We start from the raw sequence: 25,189 nt of genomic DNA, 5'->3' as shown, positions 1-25,189 counted from the left end.
TAGGGAGGTACATAGATCACTTCATTAAATGGGTAGATCTACCAAGCTAGTTGGGGAAGAAGATGACTATCTAGTGGAGGGAGAGGAAAAAGAGAAAGGAGATGCATTAATGGAGGTGGTGTAAGTTAGCTAGGAGCAATAAAGAGAGAGAAAGGTAGGTAGAAGAAGGAGAGTAATGGGGGGAGAAGTAGTGAGGAAGAAGCAAAGTGAGGGAGAGAGGAGGTGGGAGGTAGGGGAAAGTGAGGAAGAGAGGATGGGGGAGGGGGAGGGTAAAAGGTGGCATATGTTGCGGCTTAGCAGTAGCGCTGGTCATAAACTGCGCTACTGCTATAAACATAGCAGCAACGCGCTTATGACACACGCGCTACTGCTAAGTGGGCCCGCCATGTGGCCAGTTTTTAAAAAAGCGACAATTAGCAGTAGTGCATATAGGAAAAAGTGCACTATTGCTATTACTTTATCAACAACGCACTTATATAGACCGCGCTACTGCTAAATCTAGGTTGGCGGGAACTATCGGTCGACTTTAGTAGCAGCGTGGTTCCGCCAAACCGCGCTACTGCTAAGTCAGTAGCAGTAGCGCCTGTTTTTTTCCTCGCTACTGCTAATTAGAAGTAGCGCCTCCTCTTGAACCGCGCTGCTGCTAAGATTCTGTGTATAAGGTTTTCCCTAGTAGTGCAAGTCCGTTTCTGGGAAGATACGAACATAAGTTTAGTGTGCAATACCCAAGCTTGTACCGAATTGTTAGACATAAGTTTGTCACCATCAAACAAGCTTTGGGTCAGGAAAATCATGATATTTCTTTTCGTAGGGATCTTCTAGGGCCTTCTCTGGAAGCCTGGAATGAATTGCTTAGCCGTCCGGGGGCCATCCTGCTGTCGGAGGAACCGGATATCTTTAGATGAAAATTGCATCAGAATGACAAGTTTTAAGTCAAGTCCATGTATGATGCACTGGTCCATAGCAAGGTTCCGATTGATAACAGGAAACTGTGGAAGCTCAAAATCCTTCTAAAAGTGAAGATATTCCTCTGGTTTCTCAATGAAGGGGTGATATTAACTAGGGATAATTTGGCACGACACAACTGGTAAGGGTGCAAAAAATGTGTTTTCTGCCATCATGACGAGTCCATTAAACACTTATTTTTTGAGTGCAAGTTTGCTCGGTCTGTATGGGCCATTGTTCAAATCGCTTCGAATATTTATCCCCCACGTAATGCACGGAACATGTTCGACAATTGGTTGAGGGGAATAGATAAACAATTTTCCGCACACATTCTAGTGGGGGCGGCTGCCTTATGTTGGGCTCTGTGGCTCACCGGGAATGACATAGTTTTTAACCATAAATGTGTTTCATCTCCTATGCAGGTTATTCATATATGTTCGTGATGGCTCCATATGTGGTCTATCCTGCAGAGGCCGGAGGATAGAGACATTTTTATGATGGCGTCTACTCGGCTGGAGCGTTCAGCCAGGGAGGTTTTCTACCCCATGGATGGCAGTGTGATCTTCGGATAGGATCGGCCACATCTTAGGCTGGCTTTTTCTTGTTTTTGTCGTACTGGCTGTTTGAGCCTTTTCTTTTTTCCTTTTCGGTTTTCGGACTTGTTGCCTGCGTGCATCTAGTTATGCAGAGGCCGGGCGTTCTACGATGTGATTGTATTAACTCGATATTTCAATTCAATTTCAATTCAATGAGTAATAGTGATCTATGTGTTGAGTTTCCTGGTAGTTGCCTTCGGTCGATTTTTAATTAATGTGTCAACTATGAACATAGGAAATGTCTGACGACGAAAAGAAATTCGGTTTGTGCGAATATTGTGAAGACGAGCGCGGCCTGTGCGACAGGCCTCAGCTAGTTGGTGCGACAGCCTTCAAGCTGGATGACACCTTCGAAGTGCATACAGTAAGTCACAACGACAAGTCTTTTTTCATAATTAAGCATGACTTCTGCTTCTTTTGCTTCAACTTATAATTTAATTTTTTTACTATTCTACTAGTGTATCCCCTGCCATGCAAGAATATATGTCTTGGATAAGGTTGGTTTCAGTACGATGGAAACTATGGAGGTAAAAAGAGTTAACTTGAGGGCCGAGCATGGTTATAGTTTTCCCGCAAAATTATACAATACAGACACCTACACCCATTTTGAATGCAAACAATGGAGAGCACTATGCAAGGCTTATGCATTTGAGCCTGATATGCTTATCACCTTTGATATTCATCCGAAAGATGATATTGGAGATAATATCGACATCTGGGTCAATGTGTATACGCCTCCAGTTCTACCATTATGTAAGTTTCTCAACCATATTTATGTCTTGGATATTGTTTATTCAAAAATATTTGACAACCAATTTCTGTTGATAGCTTATTTCCATTCAAGGAAACATGTCCAGCGCTTGGTAGACATGACCTACTACTGTCCCGGGGCTGAACTAAACCGCGAGGAGACAAGTCATTATGTTTCATGGCTTGAGGATCTTTGTACTGTCAGGACAAATTATTTTCCTGGACTTAGAAATCATAGTACTCAAAACATGCGACCAATAGTGTTCGTACCGAACTACGGTCACATCTATTTAGGAAAGATGATAAGATTTTTACTATTTGTCCTCGGTGCATCTTTTGCATACATTATTTTTTAAGCTAAACTTCATTGCTAAGTATGTTACTACGATGTTCTTCAACAAGGACTCCCGATGATAGTTGTGCCTCAGTGGATCGAAACTAAAGGTCGCATGTCCATGGTTAGCATACGGCGAAGACTTCCTACATTGCACATGAATGCATTCATGATATCTAGAAACGAGCAAGTCTTAATAGTCAAAGACTGGAACAAAATTGTGAAGGATCGCAGAGAAGTACTTGGGGGCAGCAATCAGAAGCGCAGCCCACATTTGCCGACATACAAAAAGGGATGGCGCTCGCCGCCATAGATCAGTCGTCGTCGAACTTGAGCATGTCGTCCTGCATCTTCTCGAACCACGGCCTCTTCCTTGGTGACACGGTGTTGAGATTCACCTTCATGATCTCCACCGCCGTCATCATGCTAGCGAGAGCCACCTCTTTCGCCATGGTCTTTGCATTGGCGGCCTCGATCTCTAGCATCTTGGCTTGCTTCTCCGCCTCGATATCTAGTATCTTGGCTTGCTTCTCCGCCTCCATCTCAGGCATCCTTGTTTGTTTCTCCGCCTCCATATCAAGTTTTCTCCTTTGGATCTCCATGAAGGCATTCATTTAATCTTCCTTGTTTTGCCGGCGCTTCTCCTCCCTTGAGTCCTTCTTGGTCATCATGCCCTCCATGGTTGCGCTCAAGGCGATCGACGCCGCATCCCGCTTGTCCTCTTTCCTGGAGTTGGTCCTCCCCCACGGTTGTGCCTTCTCGCCCGTCCCAACCTCCTCATCGGCTTTCTTTTCCCCACGCGCTATGAGGGCGACAAATTGCGCCTTGAACTTCTCCTCGTCTTTGATGACCCTCCAACAATGGGAGAGGTTGAAGAACTAGCCTTCGTGTTGCACCTTGAATGCCTCCAAAGCTTGGAATGCCTACAAATAAATTGCATGCAAGTATATTGGCAAATGGATATGGAAATGTACATGCAATCATGAACGGAATGACACAAAGAGGGGCGCTTGCATGGGCCCATTGGACCGAATGGGGCCAACGCACTTTTAGGGAGCGATTTGTGTTAGTTGATAAAATATTATGGAATAACAATTATTTTTTGTGAAAACCAAAATCGGGGATTTTTTGAAAATTCAGACCGCAATTGTGATTGTTTTTTACAATTATCTCTACACGAACAATACATATTAGCTAGTAATCTGACCCACGAGCAAGCAATTAGTGCCATGGAAAAACATATGGGAGCTAAGAAGGAAAATAATTCGCTAACGAAGGGTTGTTACACAAACGGTTAGTGTACTACTAAATATGTGAATTAACAATTGAGTCACAAATTGACATGCAAAAAGAGAACGAAAAAACTAATAACCTGCAAGTGCACAAGTAAGTGGAATTTCCATGTTGGCGATCGTTTTCTTTCTTCCCGTGGAAGAAAGATAACCCTTTGGCTAGGGTTTCTTGTGCCTCTCGCCGGTGTCATTGCCGGTCTACCTCGTCGCTTGTGTTCTTGGGGCCATGGAAGCTTGGTCGATCCCGGCCCTTGCCGGCGGGTGGGCTCCGTTTTTTCATGTTCTTTTGTGTTATGTTAGGTTTTGTGTCCTGCATAGAGATGCGAGGCAGCGGCGGCTTTCTAAAGATGCAGTAAGGTTCTCCCAACCTAGTCCTCGCCCCGGTGGTGTTTCTAGCGTCGTCGGAGGGCGTGTGGAGGTTTGTCTCCGGTGGATCTCACGAGATTCAGTCGGTGTTTGTATTCGGTGGATCCACGTGGATCCTTTCTTCATTCGTCTGTGTCCGTGTATCTACATGTTGGATCCTTCCGGTCAACGCTTATCTTAATCAGCGGCGGTTGTTGTTCTCGTGCATTGGTCCTATAGGGCCTTAGCACGATGACTTTTTGCTTATCTACTACAACAAGGTTTGCCTGGCTCTGATGAGGGAGGGGATAAGACCGCGGTGCGCCTTCGGCTTGCTCCGCTGTTTGTAGTCGTCGCTAGGTGGTCTATATATGGACATAGATGTATTTCTGGTGTTCTTTGTATTACCTTTATTACCTTGACAGATAATGAATATATTGGAAGTTGTCCTTGCAAAAAAGAGTGGATTTTCCATGATTTTTCTTCACAATTTTCCATGATCCTTTTTTTGGCAATTTTCCATGGAATAATCCTTTTTTTGTTGTTGACGGGGAGCATATGGCCGAGCGTGTATCTGATGAGGGAGCAGGTGCACCATAGCTAGTTCAAGTAACTGGATTCCTTTGGCTTTCATTCATCCATAGCTAGTTCCATCATACCCGTTTAGTAGAGCACCATGACCACCATGCTCAGCTCGCATTTGCACTCCCAGCTGCTATTGCCGCCATTAATCCTTGTACTCGTCCTTGCGGGCTTGGCTGAAAAGCAGCTGCCAACTTAACTCTAATGTCTATTGAAAGTGTCGTTCTAATTCCGAGCTCATGTTAGCTCAAGTGAATAGCAAAATCAAAAAAACAAATGACTGATGTTTTGCTAGCTTGCAAAATTTTATCACCAGATGACATGTGTGAAAAATGTGGCAATTTTTTGTAACAAAATCAATGCTCCAAAATGCTTTTGAAAATAATGTTTTTGAGCATTAATATTTTTCTTGCCACATTTCCGAGAATGTCATATGGTGATGAAATTTTGCAAGAAATCAAAACATCTGTCAAAATGTCACACAAAAAAGTCATAATTTTTTCATTTGTTTTCAATTTTACTGTTTATCGGGATCAGAACAGCTGTGTGTCAAGATGGCAACGGGGACGGAACCCGTCGGGTTTTGCTTGCCCAAACCCCATGAGAAAACTGCAAACCCATCCCATCCCCATGCCTGTGTGTGGGGCTAGTTTTTTACCCATACCCTAAACCCGTCGGGTTTTTTGAACGTGCGGGGAACCTGTCCGCGTGAGCAATCAGTGGAAACAACAACTTTTCAAAGAAAAACAGAAGCATATTACAGCAATAGCAGCAACAAAAATCAACATATTTCAGCAGGAAAATATGAGATAAATAGTAGCCACAAAAATAGTTAAGGGTGAACTATATAATGATATGTAAAGAAAGGCACACCTTTATATTTGTTTCTTATCCAGTCTTGTGAACACATCAAGGCCTCTAGCATTTCGATAGATTAGCGGATGCTACGCATTTTCATGTGTATGGTGGATTTTGGGTTCGGGTACTGCTAAAACGGGTTTGAATCCGTGAAACGTTTCGGGTTTTATAATTAACACAACAGCAGCCCCACGGGGTTAGAAAGACGTCCATCCCCATCCCCTAATAGGGGAAAAACCTACGGGACGCGGGTTTCGGGGCCCCGGGTTTTATAATTAACACAACAGCAGCCCCACGGGGTTAGAAAGACGTCCATCCCCGTCCCCTAATAGGGGAAAAACCTACAGGACGCGGGTTTCGGGGCCCCATTGCCATCTTGGGTCATGTGTTGATGCCCGTTTGTATGTCTTGGCGTATGGGGCTTGAGTTGCACAACTCTGAACATCACCAATAATTGGTACGGTGTAATAGTTATCTGATGTGAGAGAGTCAAAGGAGAATATTTCATGAAAAAAGAAAAGAAAATCAAAAGAGAAGGAGAGGCAGACTTTGACGATCAAAACTGTTCCCGTCGGTTGGTCAGACATTGAACAGTTGTTAGATACTGTATATATGTTTAATCTGAACGTGACAAGTTGTGCTCATACAATTAACTAGTCGTAGGCAACAATTAATGCAGCAGCTGCTAGTTGGCCTAGTTGCATTCCAGAGAATTGGAAAAAAATATTTTTCCACAAGAGGTAAGTTGCAACCAAAGTGAGGCCGCTCACGGGGGAGTATAAGTCGGATACATTTGCGCATTCACTAGTTACTTCTGCCCATTTCGCAATTTCATTCCCAGCAGCTGCTACTTTCATTTCATCCTTAGTTGTAGTTCCATCTATCATATACCCCAGAAAGCACCATGAGAAGCCCAGTTTCGCAATTTCATTCACAGCAGCTGCTACTTCCAGTCATTCTAGTACTCATCCTTGCCGCGGCGGCTGAGGGGCAGCTGCCGGCGGCTCGTCGGGGTTGCCGCGACAAGTGCGGCAACATGAGCGTCCCCTTCCCGTTCGGCATCGGCCCCGGCTGCTTCCGCCATGGCTTCAAGGTTTTGTGCAACCACTCTTTTCATCCCCCTCGCGCCTTCCTCCTTGACAAGAGAAAATCACTTAAATACGTGAGGCAGGAGTACTTCTCGTCTTCTTTCCTTGAGACTTGGTCGCCACCGCTGGAGCTGATGAGCATATCAGTCGCAACGGGAGAGGCCAGAGCGTACGCCCTCGTCTCGTCCCTCTGCAGCAGAAATATCACCGGCGATAACTTGTACATGGTCCAGCATATGGATTTCTCCGGCACGCCGTTCGGGGTGTCCGCGACCCGTAATGTTCTCATCGGTGTCGGCTTGGCAGTCGAGCCTGAACTGACATACAGGCCGCTGAACCGCGGATCCTATACTGACTTATCTTGTCGTGCACAAGAAGTCTGGTCCAGCCTGGACGCGACCAACGGGTCGTGCACAGGGTGGGGCTGCTGCGAGATCCCCTTCCCGCCTCTCGGCGGCCTCGGCAATGTTGGCTTTGCCCAAGGATCAACACACACATATATAGTGGAGAAGAAGAACACGCAGAGGTTTTCTGGCACCGCACACTTGTGCCCTTTTCTCTTGTTCAACTTAGCAACAAACTCAGGTGATTACAAGTCCTTAAGTACCCGGACTAACCACAACACACACGCACGCACCCACTAAGCACACTTTTGCATCCAGCCACGGTCAAGCCACATACATCGGCTGAACCATGACTGGCTCCACTAGCCGGTAGAAACGGCAACTGATAACCACCTCTCTGGCCGCTCAGTTTCGGCCGATCTCCACGCATTTGGAGACGCAATCCACAACTAAGCCATTCTAACAATTAATCTTATCCATGCAGTACGTGCATGCTACTCATCTAACGGACGCCCACACATGCATCCACTTTCTTCTAAGACTGACTCAAAATTAAACATGATCTAATTAATCATCTCTACACTCAGCACTAATAACAAGATTAGTTCCAACAGGCAAGACTTTCAGATTATCTGTCAAGGACGACGGCTACAACCCACGGTGGAGAACCAACCCGTGCAACTACGGCATGCTGGTGGAGAGATCAAGGTACAACTTCTCTACTCTGGACATGCAGGGCAACTGGACGCTACTCAAAAGGTTCTCCCGCGGTGTCCATCTTGCGCTCGATTTCGCCATCGGGAACACTTCGTGTCCGGCGGAAGGACAGCCATCGCCTCCGGACTACGCCTGCGTCAGCGGCAACAGCTCTTGTGCCAACGCAGACGCTGCGGATACTCCTGCCTATGTATGCAAGTGCTGGGACAAGTACACTGGCAACCCTTACCTCCCCAATGGATGCCAAGGTACATATACACTCCTGCATTCATACAAGAACTTGTCATTCCTATCGATTCGTTGACTCACCGAAGTGTTGTTGATTCTTCAGATATTGATGAGTGCAAGCAACCCCAATTGTATCCCTGCCAAAATGGTCGGATCTGCAAAAACAGGATAGGAGGCTATGACTGTCCATGCAAATTCGGAATGAAGAGCGACGGCAAAGCGGGAACCTGCACACATGTACTACTCACTACAGCAGCAAAGGCGACCATGGGTAAGTACTAAGCTAATACCTCCATCTTGATTTATTGGACGCCTTTGTATTTTGTGCTAAATTTTGGTCATAGGTTTAACTACCAAAATGTTAATGCATGTCATCAGAAAGTATATATTTGGATTCGTGTTTGAACATAGTTGCTGACAATGTTATTTTTGCTATGTATAACTTATATTTTATTAGTTAAAATCATGGTCAAAATATGACCCGAAATACGAGGGAGACTAATAAACCAGAACTGAGGTACTACTAAACCAGAACTGTGTGTATTTTATATAAAAGGATGGATACATCATACGGAAGAGCTCTTTTATTAACTTAAAATGTATCATCAAGCGGATACAAAGTATAATGAGCAATACACGGCTTCTGCATAGCTAAGATACACATAACCACACACCATCAGTCAACATAATGGTAACAGTAAAGCCTTAAAAAACCAACACTATGACTATGCAAAAGATGCTGGAGACAGTGGACTGATCGAGAGGTTATGCCACCATCCATGTTGGGTACAATACCACCTAGCTAGCCACCCTCTTCAACCCCACATACACCATCGTGAATAGAGGTCGGTATTCCGTACGGTGAAGAATAGACCGCGTATGAGGCCATTGTGTACAACGGAAAATATCCTACAACGGAGAAGCATTTCTGTTATTAAAACAACTATACATATCTAAAATGACCCTAATTAGGCACACACTCCCGCCCTTATTAGCATTTTAAACCTTTTTGGAATTCCATCCATTTAGTGACTACAAAAGCTGCGACGCTTGTGGGAGGATACAACATCTAGTAACCATAAACGTTGGCGTCACTTTGTGAGAGGATACAAATTAGACACTATTTGAATAACTAGCCATGTAGAGTGCACAAAATTGCATTTGTTCCAGAAAAAAAAATACTACTAAACTTACGGAGTTTTACAGAGTTAACGGATCGACCCTTCCCCCTCACTAAGGCTGCACATAGTGGGTAGTATAGTAAGTTAGTATCATCCATATGATACTAGTGTATTATACTCTCTCTGTAATGCATAGTTTTATCGATTAGTATCTTTATGCATCTACAACCGGACTTTGCAAATCCGGCCCCTCAAACGCACGCTGATACGTCCGGGCATTTCCGCGGAAACTGATCGATCAAGCCTCAAATTTGCCTTCTCACAACAGAAAAAGTCAATTATCATATCTCAAATCCTTACAAACTCATGCAACTACACTGATACGTTGCACACATCGTTCGCCTACTCCATAACTACTAACATGCCATCGGACTACCAAAATTTGGCATGTTTGGCTGTAGTGGAGATAATCCACGGCTGCCCTTGCCCATCCCGTCGCACTTGCCGCCCTTCTCACAGAAGTACCGGTCGAACATGCAGTAGGGATCGAGCCGGATCTGTTCATCACCGGAGATGTCCTCGCCGTCACTGTCCTCCGTCTCCTCCTTCCGTGGCAGTTCGTCCATGGCACGGACCGCCCGATTCTGCTCTCGGGCAAGGGCGCGCGTGTTCCCCTACTACCGTTTCTTTAAAATGCGGGCACATATGGCTTCCTCCTCTGTGGCGCCCGCGCCGCCGCATCTGCCGCCGCCGTCGCCGCCATTTCTACCGCGATACAGGCCTCGAGGGCCCTTATCCCTGCTTCCCATGATGGGCACACCTGTCCTGGTGGGATTCATAGTCCGCCTGACCAGTGATGCCGAAGGAGACATTTTCCGGCTGCCCGTTTAGCCGACGCTACGGAGTCGCGCCGGACAGATGCTGCCATCGGCTGGGCATTGTCCTCCTGGGAGCCGCGGAGTGCAATGTGGACCGACATTGCCTCCTCCAAGCACGAGATGACACCCCAGTCGGCGGATCCGGACTGGTCAGAGTCAGATCGGCTGCCCGCCATGCAGGAGACTACCGAAAATCGCCGGAGGTGATCTTGGGTGGCGGCGGGAGTGAAGGGAAGTGGAATGTGAAGTTGCTAGGGTTTTGTGTCTCAAGCGAATGGGGAGAAATATATGTGGGGTCGGATGGGCCAGCGTGGCCCGGGTCCGACGTGGTGGACGCGCCCGGGCGCCCCCGTATTCGCTCCATGTCTGGGCTGGATATGACGGGTGCTGGTCAGCCCGCGCGTTTGAGGCCCGTTTGAGGCGCCCTGGGTAAAAAATTAATGACCGGTCAGTGACCGGGCTGCCCACCCGGGTGTATGTCGCGGGTTTGGGGCGCCCGGCGATAGATGCTACTAGATGACCTTATGGTAGTACATTATTTATTATGATACGATATCATTATATGATACTCTACCTTTTTTCTTTATTTAATTTTATGTCAACCCATCGAGATTGTCCAATTGGCATAGACGATACTATCTATTATACTTTCATTACGGGCAACCTTATCACCACCCCTCAATGAATTTCTGGGTTGATCCCACTATCTCCTACTCCCTCTGTCTCATAATGTAAATGGCAAAAAACGTTTTACATTATGAAACATGCCTCTCTATGCTGTCCTACACGCGTGCCCCCTCGTGATGCAACCTCTCTATGGAAGCAACATGTGGCCCATATGATGCACTCCATATGTTCTTTAATACAAGACATTTTAGAGATTCTATTATAGACTTGATAAAGGCAAAATGAGAGAATCTATACTCTAAAATATGTTTATATACATATGTATATAGCCCGTATTGAAATCTCTAAAAGGGCTTATATTTTAAAATAGAGGAAAAAGTAGATTTTAGACTAGATATCTTTTAACTAGGAGCCTTAAGATTAATTCATGCATTTAATTTTGATTTGATTTTTTTCAAAATGATATAATTTTGAACCACAAGGCACAATTACCACCCATTTTCGCCGTTGTATTTCTCGTGATAGGATTTTCAAAACTAGGCCGTATATAAGTTTGTTTCGATGATTTTTTTCTCCGACAACAACTTTGGTGCTATAGGAATCAAATTTAGTGCTACAGGAAGCAACTTCGTATCAGGTTACCTACCATGATCGCCGATTAGCCTAATATTCATCAAAGTTGGCTATCATCGATAGCGATGGCATGCAGCCAACTCCGATGCATAGTTGGCTTGGTAGTAGCTTCCGTCGGGTGCTTGATATGTCATGATTTCGTCAGTGGCCACCCACTCACTCTAGATGCATAGTGTGGTGGCCACCAAAGTGTCTTCGTCAGGGTCCTATTTCCAGATTCGGCAACTTGTTCTGGCGAGGTTGTGGGATGCACCATAAGTCTTCTTTTGTAGTTTTGGCAGCTCTCACTCCAACCAGTTTTCCTTTGGATGTGAGATGCAATCTATGAACAGCTACTTGACATAGAGGGTATGGTTGTGCAATGCTGGCGGTAGGATTCTTACCCCAGCCAACGGTCTCTAGTGGTGAGACATTGTGGACGTGATCCCATCTATGATTACACAGGCGGCAGGCGGGTGCCTACCACATCCCTACATTGGCGGCCGCTTTCTATGATGACATCACAAGTAGCAGGAATTGCTATGATGTAGCTACCAAGATTGTGTGGAAGTGCCCGGTCTCGTGCCCTAGGGTCATAACCCTAGGTCTTACCCGAGTTGCTCATGATTGGCAACGACGATGTTTTCCGTGTTATCTTGCTCAAGGCATTGCTTAGAAATGCTTGGAATTGTCCTTCGGGGGTGAACACTTAGAATACGGCTTTTGGTGTCTGGATTCGGCGACGACTCTTCAGCACCGTTCCCTTCCTAAAGGCGTTGCAGATAGTGTCCCTGCTTGGTGGCTTATCACCACGTCGTTTCTGTTCCTTGTGGGCCGGTCTAAGGACGCACTTGTCAGTTTCAGAGTGGGCCACATCATGCGGCCCATGATGCATAGACGTAACGCTCTAGAAGACCTATTGTGTACTTCAAGATGGTGGAATCGTCAAAGCTTCGGCTTCCTCGTAAGTAGCCGACTAGGATGATATAACCCTAGACCCCTCGATATTTATATAAACCGAGGGGTGGGCTCGTAGAGGACACACGACAATCTCAGGTTAGAACATATGTGCTTTGTACTCAATCCTACGCGGGAAACACAAGTAGGATTTAGGGTGTTCTCTCATTGAAGAGGCAGAACCTAGGTAAAACCTTGTTTCCTTGTTACTATTGTGCCAAGATTCTTAGCTCGGGATACCCTACCCCGATATCTGCCGGATTTAGTCTCGTCATTGGTGGCCTACACATGTACCACTAAGCTATCGACACGGTACGATGATAGTCAAGATCAACGAGCAGATAGGTGTGGGCGCAACCTTCGCGCTAGGTTAGATCTTCGTCTTCGGCAATGTCAGGATCATCGACGACCATCTTGGATAGGTCAAGTCCTTCACTCCAGGTAGGATCGTCAGATTCGACAACATAGACGTGGACTCCTGCGGGGAGCCCGTCCTATTGGTTGGGTGCTAGACCAAGCCGAGGATTAGTGTGGGCCACTTGCCTTGAACCTAATGTCAGATCGGGTTGAGTATGAGCATGAGAATCTTTCATTGGACCCGACTTTAGATCACAACTCGATGATAGCTCCGATGCTTCAGATGCCATATCAGACTATGGTAGAGTGTGGGAAACCGAGGTCCATGTCAAATCAGATCTTGGGACGGCTTCCTCTGGCCCTCATGTCATATCGGGTCCAGTATGAGGGCGAGAAACTTGTTTTGAATGAGATGTTAAATCGAATTTAGAAGCTCCTGGTTTTGGATAACTCGGTCTCGGTGTAGGACTGGAAATGGGAATACCAGGGACAACTCGGATTTTCACCCCACCCACACATATCGTTGCTAACATCAATGACCTAACCAACAACGGTGACGCTAACGAGTCCAAGAACACAGAATATGAGCTAGCAGTCCCTTATCGGCAACCCTGGTACCAAGCCTAGGTATGTTTGGTCCAGAGCATGGCCCATGCATGGCATACCCCTCTGCGGGCGACAAATGACGAGCTTGGATATGAAAATGAGGGGAGAAATGGCTGTGACAGTATGCACCAGCTAGGTGGTGTTAGGCACCCGGACACTACGGAGATGGCCCTTGTCAGACACCTATCTGGTGAACTAGTACACAAATTTTGGGTTCAGTTCGTTGAAAGGCAGAATGAAATCATCGACATTGCGATGCAGAAGCCCCGACGGCGTTCAGAAATAGCATAAAAGATGATTCGCTTATTTGGGACCTCTGCCGACACCCACCAAGGATGGCCATGCTCATTGACATGATGTCCCATTATTGGACCATGGAAAGTGCCTGGCTCGCCAACATCAAGGAAAGGGGCACTAACATTCGACCGCCCGAAGTACCTGATGGACGCAAATACTCACAACGTACCAGCAAGCGGCATGGCATAATCGTTAAGGGCGACCAGCACGAGGAGCTCCAAGACAGATTTGATGGCCAGCGCCAACACAACCGGAGGAGGTTTCGGGGGCTAGAAATAATGGTAGTTGCCAGCTAGACGCGATCCTTAGCCATACACTCTGGAACAGCACAGCAGCCTACCACCCATACAAAAGAGAATGGATGGGTCTCCAAGAGATTTACTGAGGTTGGAAGCGTCCACCCAGGGAAGCCTAGCCCGCATAATGAAAATGACGGAGATAGGCAACACCCCGACGGGAGTGGACACGACATTTAGAAGCAGTTCCCGACCAACTTTAAAGACGTATGTGTGCGTGAATCTTACCTGAGTTGGTCATACACTAGTAGAAAAAGAGGCTTCCATACGCCCCATTAGTCCCCAAAATAATCGAACCGCGACCAAAGGGGTCTTTAGTCGCGGTTCGGGAGGAGACCCGCAACCAACTATCTGGGCCCAGCGCGCTCGGTCGACAGCTGGCGGACGGGAGGGGGCCAACCGGGACTAAAGGTCCTCAGGGAACCCCGTTAAACATTTTCAAAATCCTCAAAAACCTAACAGAAAAAAAGATACGGGGCTTTTAAGATCTGGAGGCAAAAAAATTCAAAAAAATTCAAATTGTGGTCAAACTGTGGTCAAACAATGGTCAAACTAATTATTGTAGAATATTAGTGTTACTAAATAATTATTTCAGTTTTTTTTAAATTTTGGTCAAATCTGGTCAAACTGTGGTCAAACAGTGGTCAAACTAATTATTCCAGAAATATTAGTGTTACTAAATAATTATTGTTTTTTAAAACAATAGTTTCAAACTCAAACAGTGAAATGTGTCACTTCATGCTCAAGCTAAATTCCTGAGGGTTAATAGAATTGACATCCTACTATTGTTAGGAAAACAACAAGTGCAGACTTGGAAACGAGGGAGAATAGAACCCGGAAGTTAAGCGTGCTCAGGCTGGAGTAGTGAGAGGATGGGTGACCGTCCGGGAAGTTAGATGATTTGAAATGATGAGGGGTGATTAGAGATTAGAGATTAAATTGAGCAGTGATGAGGGGTGGTGATTAGAGATTAGAGGTTAAAATAATTCAGAAATTTGAAAATAAAAAAAATAAAAAAAATTCGAAAAAAAACCAGGTTTAGGGGGGCTAAAACCCTAAACCTACGGAGGAGGCCTTTAGTCCCGGTTAGCCACGAGAACCGGGACTAAAGCCTTTAGTCGCGGTTCGTAAGAGGCGCGACTAGGGGGGGGGGGGGGGCGGTCTTTAGTCGCGCATATTTAGTCCCGGTTGCACAGTCGGGACTAAAGGCCTTTGCGAACCGGGACTAAAGGCCTTTTTTCTACCAGTGATACTTGGCAATGACGATGTTTTTGCCTCGTTATCTCGTTGAAGGCATTGCTTAAAAATTCTTGGACTTGTTCTTCAGGTTGAAAACCTATAATCTGTTCTTTGGTGGCCGGATCTCGTGACGATGCTTGAGTGCCATTCCCTTCCTGAAGGTGTTGTTGTTGGACAGACTTTCTTTTTGTCCTCGTGGTGTCAAGAGATGGTTCGTGCGAATATGGTCGTTGCTTTAGTGTGCCCATCACCTTTTTTAATTGTTTCATGACTTTTTTTCCTTGCTTAGGCATAGCAATTGGTCTTCTATGAATTTTCTCCTTGCCGGCATGTTTATTGGTGTGTGTGCGTCATTGGTTGTGTGTTTTCAAGTTATGCATAGGCCTATGTCTGCTCATTTCGCTTGTACTCCCTTGATGCTTCATTTTGAGTCAATCAATTCCCTCATTTGTCGAATAAAAAGAAGTAAGTTGCTTCAATATATAATATATATATCTACCTGTTGCCAATCTATTTAGTCAACATGGGAACTACATGCTTATAGATCTCTTGATGGATAGGATACAGGTTGCATAAATAGTTGTTTGAATTCCATCAGTCATTTTTATACTGCTTAATTTCTATATGAATGATCTTGTTGAATGTAATGTATGAGCTACGTTCTTTCCTTGTGTTCTGCACACTTCTGTAGGACTTAGATTCAGTTGTACTAGTAATTTGTCAAGATTCCGAGTAGATGAACAAAGGGAACTATTACTTCTTATACCTTTTTTCCCTGCTTTGTATCTACAGATTTGTTTATATAAACTAAGCCTGTTTCTTGTATATCTAGGTTCCATACTTGGTATTCTTGTCATGGCGGTTCTATTTGTTGTTATCCTTCACAAAGAAAAAAAGAAGACCAAAGAGTTCTACAAAAAGAATGGTTGTCCTACACTAGAGAAGGCAAATGTCATTAAACTTTTCAAAAAGGAGGAGCTCAAGCCAATTTTAAAGAGTAGCAACTTAATTGGGAAAGGTTGCTTTGGTGAAGTTTACAAGGGTCTTCTTGATAATAAAAATGTTGCGATAAAGAAGCCCATTAATGGGAGCGTGCTAGAGAGTGATTAGTTTGCAAATGAAGTTATCATCCAATCTCAAGTCATCCACAAGAACATTGTCAGGCTCATTGGTTGTTGCCTTGAAGTTGACGCGCCCATGCTGGTTACGAATTTATCTCCCAAGGTAGCTTGCATGATATTCTTCACAAAGAAAATAACAAGGTGCCTCTCAACTTGGATACCCGTTTAAATATCATTGCACAGTCAGCGGATGGTCTAGCTTATATGCACTCAAAAGCAAATATTAAGATTCTACATGGTGATGTTAAACCAGCAAATATACTCTTGGATGATAACTTTGTACCCAAGATTTCAGACTTTGGCATATCTAGGCTGATTGCAAGAGACAAGGAACACACTACATCAATCATTGGCGACATGAGTTATATGGATCCGGTGTATCTACAAGAAGGCCTGCTCACCAAAAAAAGTGATGTTTACAGTTTCGGGGTTGTAATCTTGGAGCTTATTAGCAGGAGGAGGGCCATGCATTCTGACAATAATAAGTTGGTAAAGAATTTTCTTGAAGCCCATAAGAAACAAAAGAAAGCGACTGAGTTTTTTGACAAAGAAATTGCGATGACAGAAGATTTGGAGCTTCTTGACAGTCTAGCAGGTCTGGCTGTGGAATGCCTTAGCCTTGACGTGGATGAAAGACCAACGATGATGGAGGTAGCTGAGAGGCTACTCATACTAGGCCGATCTCGAAAGGTGTAATATGCATGTTTGTCACCAAGTTATTTTTGGAAATATGAGCGGCGGAGGTGTCCTAGAATAATTGTAATTGTCTTTCAAAGGAAGCTGAATGTTTGTACGCTCCATTTGTAACCACTTGCACGTGTAGGTGTAAGATGTTTGTATGCTACATTTTTACCAAATTTATAAATGTGTTATTACATATATTACATTCTTTCACTTGCATGCGCACTCCGTAGAGTTTCAAAGCGCTTTTTTTGCGGGTGTTGAAAGCACTTTAACATGCAGTATGAAAAATCCTAACCTCATTTCCTCCCTCACTTTTCCGCCCTCACTTTGGCATTAGTTTTGGTTGAGGTTTGTCATGATGAAGTGATCGATTCCCACCACATTTTTATTCGTTTCAACCTTATTTTATGCCAAGTTTGTCTATTATGGGGGTGGATTGGCCGGAGGCGGGCTGCAAAAATCCTACATACCATCTCCCATCTGCCAAGCTGCCAGATCCTACCAAAAATCCTACATAATATTTTCAAGAACTCCATTTGAAATTGCTGTGTGCTTTCATCCTGTCGTGCACCTTGTTGAGTTGTTGCTGCACAAGCTCAATCTTAACTTGCCGTTCACGTAGCCAAGCTGCCAGATCCTGCACAGTGCACTCGTCGAACTGTGGCACTCCAAAATTCCTTGGCAAGTGCCCATATATGACCTCAAATGGAGTTCTCCCAAGAGAAGAGTGAAACAAGGTGTGCCCTCCATTTCACCCAATTCCACGGATAGGCATGAACTGCACACCAGGCGAGTGAGTGAAAGTGAAGGAGGGGAGGAGGAGCCACACACGTGCGAATAGACTTCTTGAAATGCGACGGGCATGCTGGACGACCCGCCACTGTAACTTTAGGTTGGTGGGCGACACTGTTTTGAGTTCAACTTGGACAGACCACAACTAATATGTGTGGTAGGCACAAACTGGCGGCTGCCACATTTTACTTTTTTTTTAAAAGGAGGATGACCCCCGGCTTTTGCATCTGGGCGATGCATACGGCCACTTTATTAATTATTCTCACGAGACATTACAAAATCAACACAACAGTAAGACTAAAGCCGCCGTCTAAGCAACAAACTGTCGCTACACCTATCCAATTAATGAAGGGGTGCTGATAGCCTGAGCCTAATACCAAACAGACATCGCAGCCAAGCCTATCATCTAAGACCTGAGACCCCAACCTAGCAACTTGCCGGGTCTGGGGTACACACTGGTCCGGCGTGCTCTCAAAGGCCGCCACCGCCAACTGCCACCGCTCCATTTTCAGAACTGTACTGATGCATTAACCTTGCTCGGTCCAGCTATTGTCGACGCCACCACAGTGCCCAACGGCACCTCCTCCCTACGCGCAAACAGCTGAACACGTCGCGGTCGCCACTGATACACCTCAGCGCCATGCTGCCAAGTACCACCAGCCGACACAGCTTGAAGTCCTTGGAGGATCTGTCGTGCGTAGCACATGCCGACCAGGCATGACCAAGCGTAGCACCTGTCGGTCAGGCATGACTTGACATCTCCACCGAAGCTCCGCGATGCTCCCCAGAGAGTAACAACACCGCAGTGCCGCCATCGTCCGATCTGGAACACTAGATCCTAGGGCTTTCCCCGGAGCAGCACGAGTGCGTCGACAGTAGTTACACGACGATGCCTTCGTCAAGGTAGCGGCGTAGAACGCCGCCATCGCCTGCCGTTGGCTCGGTTTTCACCGGCAACCATGTCTCCCCAACTCGCAGCCGGGACTAGATGATGGATCTCAAGATCTGATCACCAAGCTTCTGGCCGGCCAGCGCAGACGAAGAAGATGACCACCACCACTGGCTACACCGGCCAGAACAGATATGCGATGGGTGCCGCCAAGCAGTCCACCAGGCCCACGACGCCGGCGCCGATCTAAAGCCAAATGACATGCCGCCGAAGACTGCATCGCGCCGCAGCCCGATCCAGGCCAGCCGTCGCCGTAGCCGCCCGTGGCTCGAGGCAGGGCCGACCGCCGCCGCCGTCGAAGCCAACGCCGTCGCTTCTAGATCGGCCGCACCTCCACGCATGTTGGGGTCCCGCCACCCCTGAGACGTGGGAGGGAGGAAGAGCCCCCGCCACCGCCGTCGGCCTCAGGGCGCAAGCCGGCGGCGTCCTCCGGCGGCGGCGGGGGGAAGGGAGGAAGATGGGCTAGGCCCCGGCGGCGGCTAGGGTTGGGGAGCCACCCGAGTCGCCCTAGCGGGGGGCGACCCGAGCCAGCGATCCAGTTAATGACTAATTTAACTTCAAATTTAATTAATAAAGTATATTTTACGACAAAAAAAAACTGTTGATTCATATTCAAAAGAAGTCCTCTGAACACAATATTGGTGGCATATAACATATGTTTTGTTCCTTAAAATCTCGCTGAGCGCCGTGTTCAAAATTCAAGACTTATATATTGAACCGAGGGTGTAGATCGATTCAATGCTACCGCCCTCTTGTTTTCTAAAGCCCGAGCCCGGCCCAAAATCCTAAATACACTCAATTTTCCAGCCCGAAGCCTGAAAGCGTGGTCCAAAGGCTGTCTTCTAGTGTACACACGTGCAACCCCGGCCCGAAATACAGAAAAGAGAAGCCCAAACCCGGCCCGAACTACCTTCTTGGCTGCAAAGCAAGGCCTGACCCCGGCCCGACTCGGCCCAGGTTTTTTGGGCGGCCATGCACGGGTCTAGGGGCAGGTACAACTTGACTTGATCAAGTTGCATCCACAGGTGCACTTGGGCAGCTCCTGTCAACACCCTATATCCCCCAAATCAAATATCAGCATCATGTGGGAAAAAAGATTGTGAACGTTTTATTATTTTGTCGTATGCGAACACTAGACGCTTGGAAATAGTGGATGCATTAATTCTAGGACCACAACCGTACCTCTCGTTCCCTAGAATTATTGGACAACTTGGGCGTTGGTGGGGATCTATTTTACTTGTCGCCGTCTCATCATGGACGCATCTTAAAGGCATCATGAATAGGAAGTCTAGCCGTGCAGATACACGGGTCATTGCACTAGATGAGTTAATAAAATGTCTATTTAATGAAAAAAGAGTACTACCAACGGCACCAAGTGTAACATTTTTTAGAATATAGTACAGAAGTAAACGCTCATTGATACGCGCATACACTTATCCCTATGAACACATACACGCATGCCCTATCTATGAACACCTTCGAGAGACAGAGCCGATATATCATCTTGAGATTTAAGAAGTCATCGAAGGCGCCTCGTCGTCGACGGGAACGTCTCCTCCCACCGAAAGCGCATCGTCCGAAATCCTGAAATAAATCCAGGAATAATGCGAGCATCAAGACTTGAATCCCAATGGGCTTGGGATACCACTGTCCCTCTAACTATCCAAACACAGGTTGGATTTTTTGGTTGTATCGCTTGATGGGAATTATTCAGTTAGTAAAAATCACTTTATCAAAGAAAGTACTACGAAAAGTTCTGACAATAAGCAGTTCATTAATTATGTTCAAACATAAGTTAAAAAAACAGATTTGGAACAAATTTAAAGTTTTCACGGCCTGCCAGCATGAGCATCAACTGACTAAGCTGGTGGTCTATTTGTCAGGTCAAATACGAACTGTTCACTGGAATAAAAAGAAACTGAACCCAGCGGCAATGTAAGGACTCCGGCTATATAAATCGGACGAGGCACTAGTTACTCGCCTTGTTCTAAATCTGAAATACACACGGACAAACAACCATACTCCTCAGCCAAGCAACCTCGGCAGCAATGGGGCTACTCATTGAGCCTCTCTTGCTCGCCATCATCTTCCTTGCATGCTCTGCTGGTTCGGCCACTTCCATGGCACCGGTTTCATTGTCCACTTTTGAAACCTCCACCAGCAACACCACTGACCACCTTGCCCTTATGTCATTCAAGTCGTTCATAAGGAGTGACCCGTCACAGGCCCTGGCGTCTTGGGGCACAGGCAACCTATCTGTTCCGTTGTGCCGATGGCGCGGCGTAACGTGCGGCGTTGTGGCGTTGGACCTCCCCGAGCTTGGCCTTCACGGCACCGTCGCTACCGAACTTGGTAACCTCACCTACTTGAGGCGTCTCCATCTCCCCGGAAGCAACCTGCACGGCGTCCTACCGCCGGAGCTCGGCCGCCTTCCAGACCTCAGCCACCTGAACCTCTCCGACAACTCCTTCCAAGGGAGGATTCCGGCGTCACTTTCGAACTGCACCCGTCTTGAGCGCCTTATGCTCTTCAACAACAGCTTTCAAGGTGATATACCGCAGGAGCTCTGCTTGCTGCGTAATCTCAAGGTACTCAATCTTGGTACAAACACTCTTACAGGAAGTATCCTGTCGGGAATTGGGGGTCTCACGAACCTAATATTTCTCAACTTGGAAATCAACAACCTTACTGGACAAATCCCGCAGGAGATAGGAGGTCTTGTTAAACTCGTTAAAGTTGGTCTAGGTATGAATCTGCTGACCGGCTCTATCCCTGCCTCATTTGGAAACCTTTCATCCCTATATTTCCTTAGTTTATATTCAGCTCAGCTAACAGGAAGCATACCACCCCTGCAAAATCTTTCATCTCTCGAGGTCCTCGAGTTAAGCAAAAACTACCTCAAGGGAAGCATCCCGGCTTGGTTGGGAAATCTCTCATCTCTTGGATTAATTAATTTTGATGGAAACCACCTCACAGGACACATCCCATATTCATTAGGTAACCTTCCGTTGCTCCATGTCCTTAGCGTTTCAAATAACAACTTTTCAGGTCCCATACCACAATCACTTGGAAACCTTGGTGCCTTAATAGGCCTTCATCTAGATCACAATGAACTGGAAGGCCCTTTTCCTCTTTCACTACTCAACATTTCCACTCTTGCGGTTCTAGACTTGCAATATAATAATCTTAGTGGATCTATCCCACATAGCATCGGCAATAAGCTTCCAAATATACAACAACTTCTAACAAGTGTCAATCAATTTCATGGAATAATTCCACCATCCCTGTGCAATGCCTCTATGCTTCAATGGATCCAAGGAGTAAATAACTTCTTTTCAGGAACTATTCCAGAGTGTCTAGGAATTCACCAAAAGGACTTGACAGTTGTGACTTTTGCAGAGAATCAGCTTGAAACAAGTAATGATTATGATTGGGGCTTCATATCTAGCCTGACAAATTGCAGTAGTTTGTTGTTATTAGATGTGGGAGACAACAAGCTAAGAGGTGAGCTACCAAATACTGTTGGAAATCTTTCCACACAGCTGCAGTATTTCGTCACCAATATGAACTACATAACTGGAAAAATACCTGAAGGAATAGGGAATCTAGTTAACTTGGAATTCATTGAGATGAACAACAACCTTTTTGAGGGCACAATTCCGGCCTCATTTGGTAAACTCAAGAAGCTGAATCAGTTATACCTCACAAACAACAATCTTTCAGGAACCATTCCCTTAAGTTTCGGCAATCTTCAAATGCTAACTGTACTTAGTCTTGGAGGCAATGCACTCAGTGGACCAATACCTCCCAATCTAAGCAATTGTCCTTTGGAAAAGTTGGATCTCGATTCTAACCATCTCACTGGTTCAGTACCTAAAGAAATATTTTCCATCTCTACGTTGTCTGATTATCTGCATTTAGGACACAACTTTTTAACTGGCAGTATATCACCTGAAGTGGGAAATCTAAAAAACCTTGCGTTCCTTGACATATCTAATAATAAGATTTTTGGAGAGATCCCATCCTCCATTGGTGACTGCCAGAGCCTGGAGTATCTCAATACATCTGGAAACTACCTAGGAGGAAAAATTCCACAGTCACTAGACCGGCTGACAGGTCTCCTGATGCTTAATCTTTCTCACAATAACTTGTCTGGCAGCATCCCTAAGTTTTTAGGGACCATGAAAGGGCTTGCTACTTTGGATCTCTCATTCAACAACTTGGATGGTGAAGTTCCAACCAGCGGCGTATTTGCCAATGCAACTTCTGCCTCAGTTGTGGGAAATGCTGGGTTGTGTAACGGAATCCCTCAACTGAAGTTGCCACCTTGCTCCAGCAGCACCACCAAGATCCAATCTCAGAAAGTTGTCATCATAATCTCGATATGCGGTGCAGTTGTATTTATGGCATTAGTATTTGCAGTATCTGCATTTTACCATAGGAGAAGAAAAATGAAATCAAACATGCAAACAATACTCATCAATGAACAATATATGAGGGTTTCTTATGCAGAACTAGTCGGCGCAACAAATGGTTTTGCTTCCGAGAACCTCATCGGAGCAGGAAGCTTCGGCTCAGTGTACATGGGAACAATGAGGATCAATGACCAGCAAGTAGTTGCCGCTGTGAAGGTGCTCAACCTCGCACAGCGTGGTGCATCTCAAAGTTTTGTTGCGGAATGTGAGACCTTGAGATGTGTTCGACACAGGAATCTTGTGAAGATATTAACAGTGTGCTCAAGTATTGATTATCAAGGTCATGACTTCAAGGCCCTTATCTACGAGTTTCTGCCAAATGGAAACTTGGACAAATGGCTGCACCAACAACCAACGGAAGATGGTGAAGATATGGGACTAGATCTCCGGATGAGACTGCAAATTGCAATTGATGTAGCATATTCACTCGAGTATCTTCACCAACATAAGCCAGTGCCAATTATTCACTGTGATCTTAAGCCTAGCAATGTTCTCCTCGATGGTGAAATGGTTGCTCATGTTGGCGATTTTGGGCTCGCAAGGTTTCTGCATCAAGATTCAGACATATCAACTGGCTGGGCATCAATGAGAGGCACACTTGGCTATGCTGCTCCAGGTGAGCTTCTGATTCCTCTACCTCTTTACTCCCTTCTATTTTTCCTCCACTGTGTTGTCCACAATAGAAATATGTAGGATACCTTAGTATTTAATTTTTTCGTTAACTTTTTTATTCTTGGAGAGCATATAAGAGAAGATATAATCATAGATATAATAATCTAGCATGGTTTTTACTAAAACAAAAATGACTAGATATGTGCATACTTGTGCAGATTTTCTTTTTTTAACAGACACTTTTTTGTCAATCTCAGAGTATGGGCTGGGCAATGAAGTCTCAATCCAGGGTGATGTGTACAGCTATGGCATACTATTGCTGGAGATGTTCACTGGGAAAAGGCCAACAGAAAGCAAATTTGGAGAAGCCATTGGCCTTCGCAAGTATGTCCAAATGGCATTGGAAGGCAGAGCAGCTAATGTCATAGATAGTTACTTACTACCAGAGATAGAAGATTGTGAAGGAAGCACTTCAGAGTCCGACTGGACAAGTAGAGACATGAGCATTGCTTGCATCTCTTCGATTATGCACATTGGAGTATCCTGTTCAGCAGAGATGCCAATGGATCGCTTGCAGATTGGAAATGCTCTGAAAGAGCTGCAGAAAATAAGAGAAAAATTTCACAAGGAGTTGCTCGGCGAAGGAGAGCCCAGCAATTGAACATCATGCATGAATCCATTGAACCAGTTGCCTGATGCCATGTGGTCATGGTGTCATGCACTAGTGTGATATATATATTTTGCTATGCTAAGTTTGTGGCTGAAATATATGCCTGAACTATGAGAGTGAGTGCACATGTCATGTGGAGGAAGAATTAAACTCCAGCGCAGGAGGAGGTCTACGCCACATCCACAAGGCACAACACAAGTATATATCTATAGCTGCGACAGGATCTAAGACCTAGATAAGAATTGCGTGGTGTCTTTTAATTATTGATGTTAGGCTTTGGAAAGTGGAAAGGTTCGTCCCGAAGAAGGTTTTCCTGCTACTTCCAAATATTCAGGGTTTTTTGGTAGACAATAAGTTGTAATTGAACTATATGAGTCTACCTCTCCTTTATCCATAAAGAAAGCAGCAATTTATCAATCTATTATCTATTCCTTTCTGGTGACCTTCGGCGCCCCCCTTCTCTTCCCTCTCTCTAGTTTAAGCTTTGCGCAATCTATAGCTGCGCCTTCTGATCACCCACAAATATGATCTCTCTGCTCGAATCCATAGCCTCCAACCATAGAGCCCATGACAATTTGGTACCAGATTCATCGACCGCACTGCGCACCACTATCTCGACACCACTGCGCCAAGATTAACATGACGCCTCCTTGCGCCCGCGGCTCCAAGGCAACAATCTCAACACCGGCCACCCCGAATCAAGCATCACAACCCAATAAATGATTGACTGAATCTCATACCACACATGCACCCAGTTGCTTCAGATTTACTTAACAAACTCAAATTCAACCCTGTTGCGACACCCCAAAGTTATATA

At 45.6% G+C, this 25,189-nt stretch overlaps 1 protein-coding gene and 1 pseudogene across 1 annotated transcript; both read left to right on the top strand.

Moving 5' to 3' along the window:
• Positions 1-6,536: 6,536 nt before the first annotated feature.
• Positions 6,537-16,974, top strand: LOC123140652 (wall-associated receptor kinase 2-like; annotated as a pseudogene).
• A 3,613-nt stretch (positions 16,975-20,587) lies between these two features.
• On the top strand, positions 20,588-24,791 carry LOC123142887 (putative receptor-like protein kinase At3g47110). Its single transcript, XM_044561594.1, has 2 exons — positions 20,588-23,706; positions 23,960-24,791. Exons 1-2 carry the CDS (start codon positions 20,664-20,666, stop codon positions 24,361-24,363), a joined length of 3,447 nt encoding a protein of 1,148 aa, XP_044417529.1. The 5' UTR covers positions 20,588-20,663; the 3' UTR covers positions 24,364-24,791.
• The last annotated feature ends 398 nt before the right edge of the window (positions 24,792-25,189 follow it).

Source organism: Triticum aestivum, chromosome 6D (assembly GCF_018294505.1).
Source record: "Triticum aestivum cultivar Chinese Spring chromosome 6D, IWGSC CS RefSeq v2.1, whole genome shotgun sequence".
In the NCBI taxonomy this organism is placed as follows: domain Eukaryota; kingdom Viridiplantae; phylum Streptophyta; class Magnoliopsida; order Poales; family Poaceae; genus Triticum; species Triticum aestivum.
The sequence above is the reverse complement of the archived record's forward strand: the minus strand, read 5'-3'. Positions and strand labels throughout refer to the sequence as shown.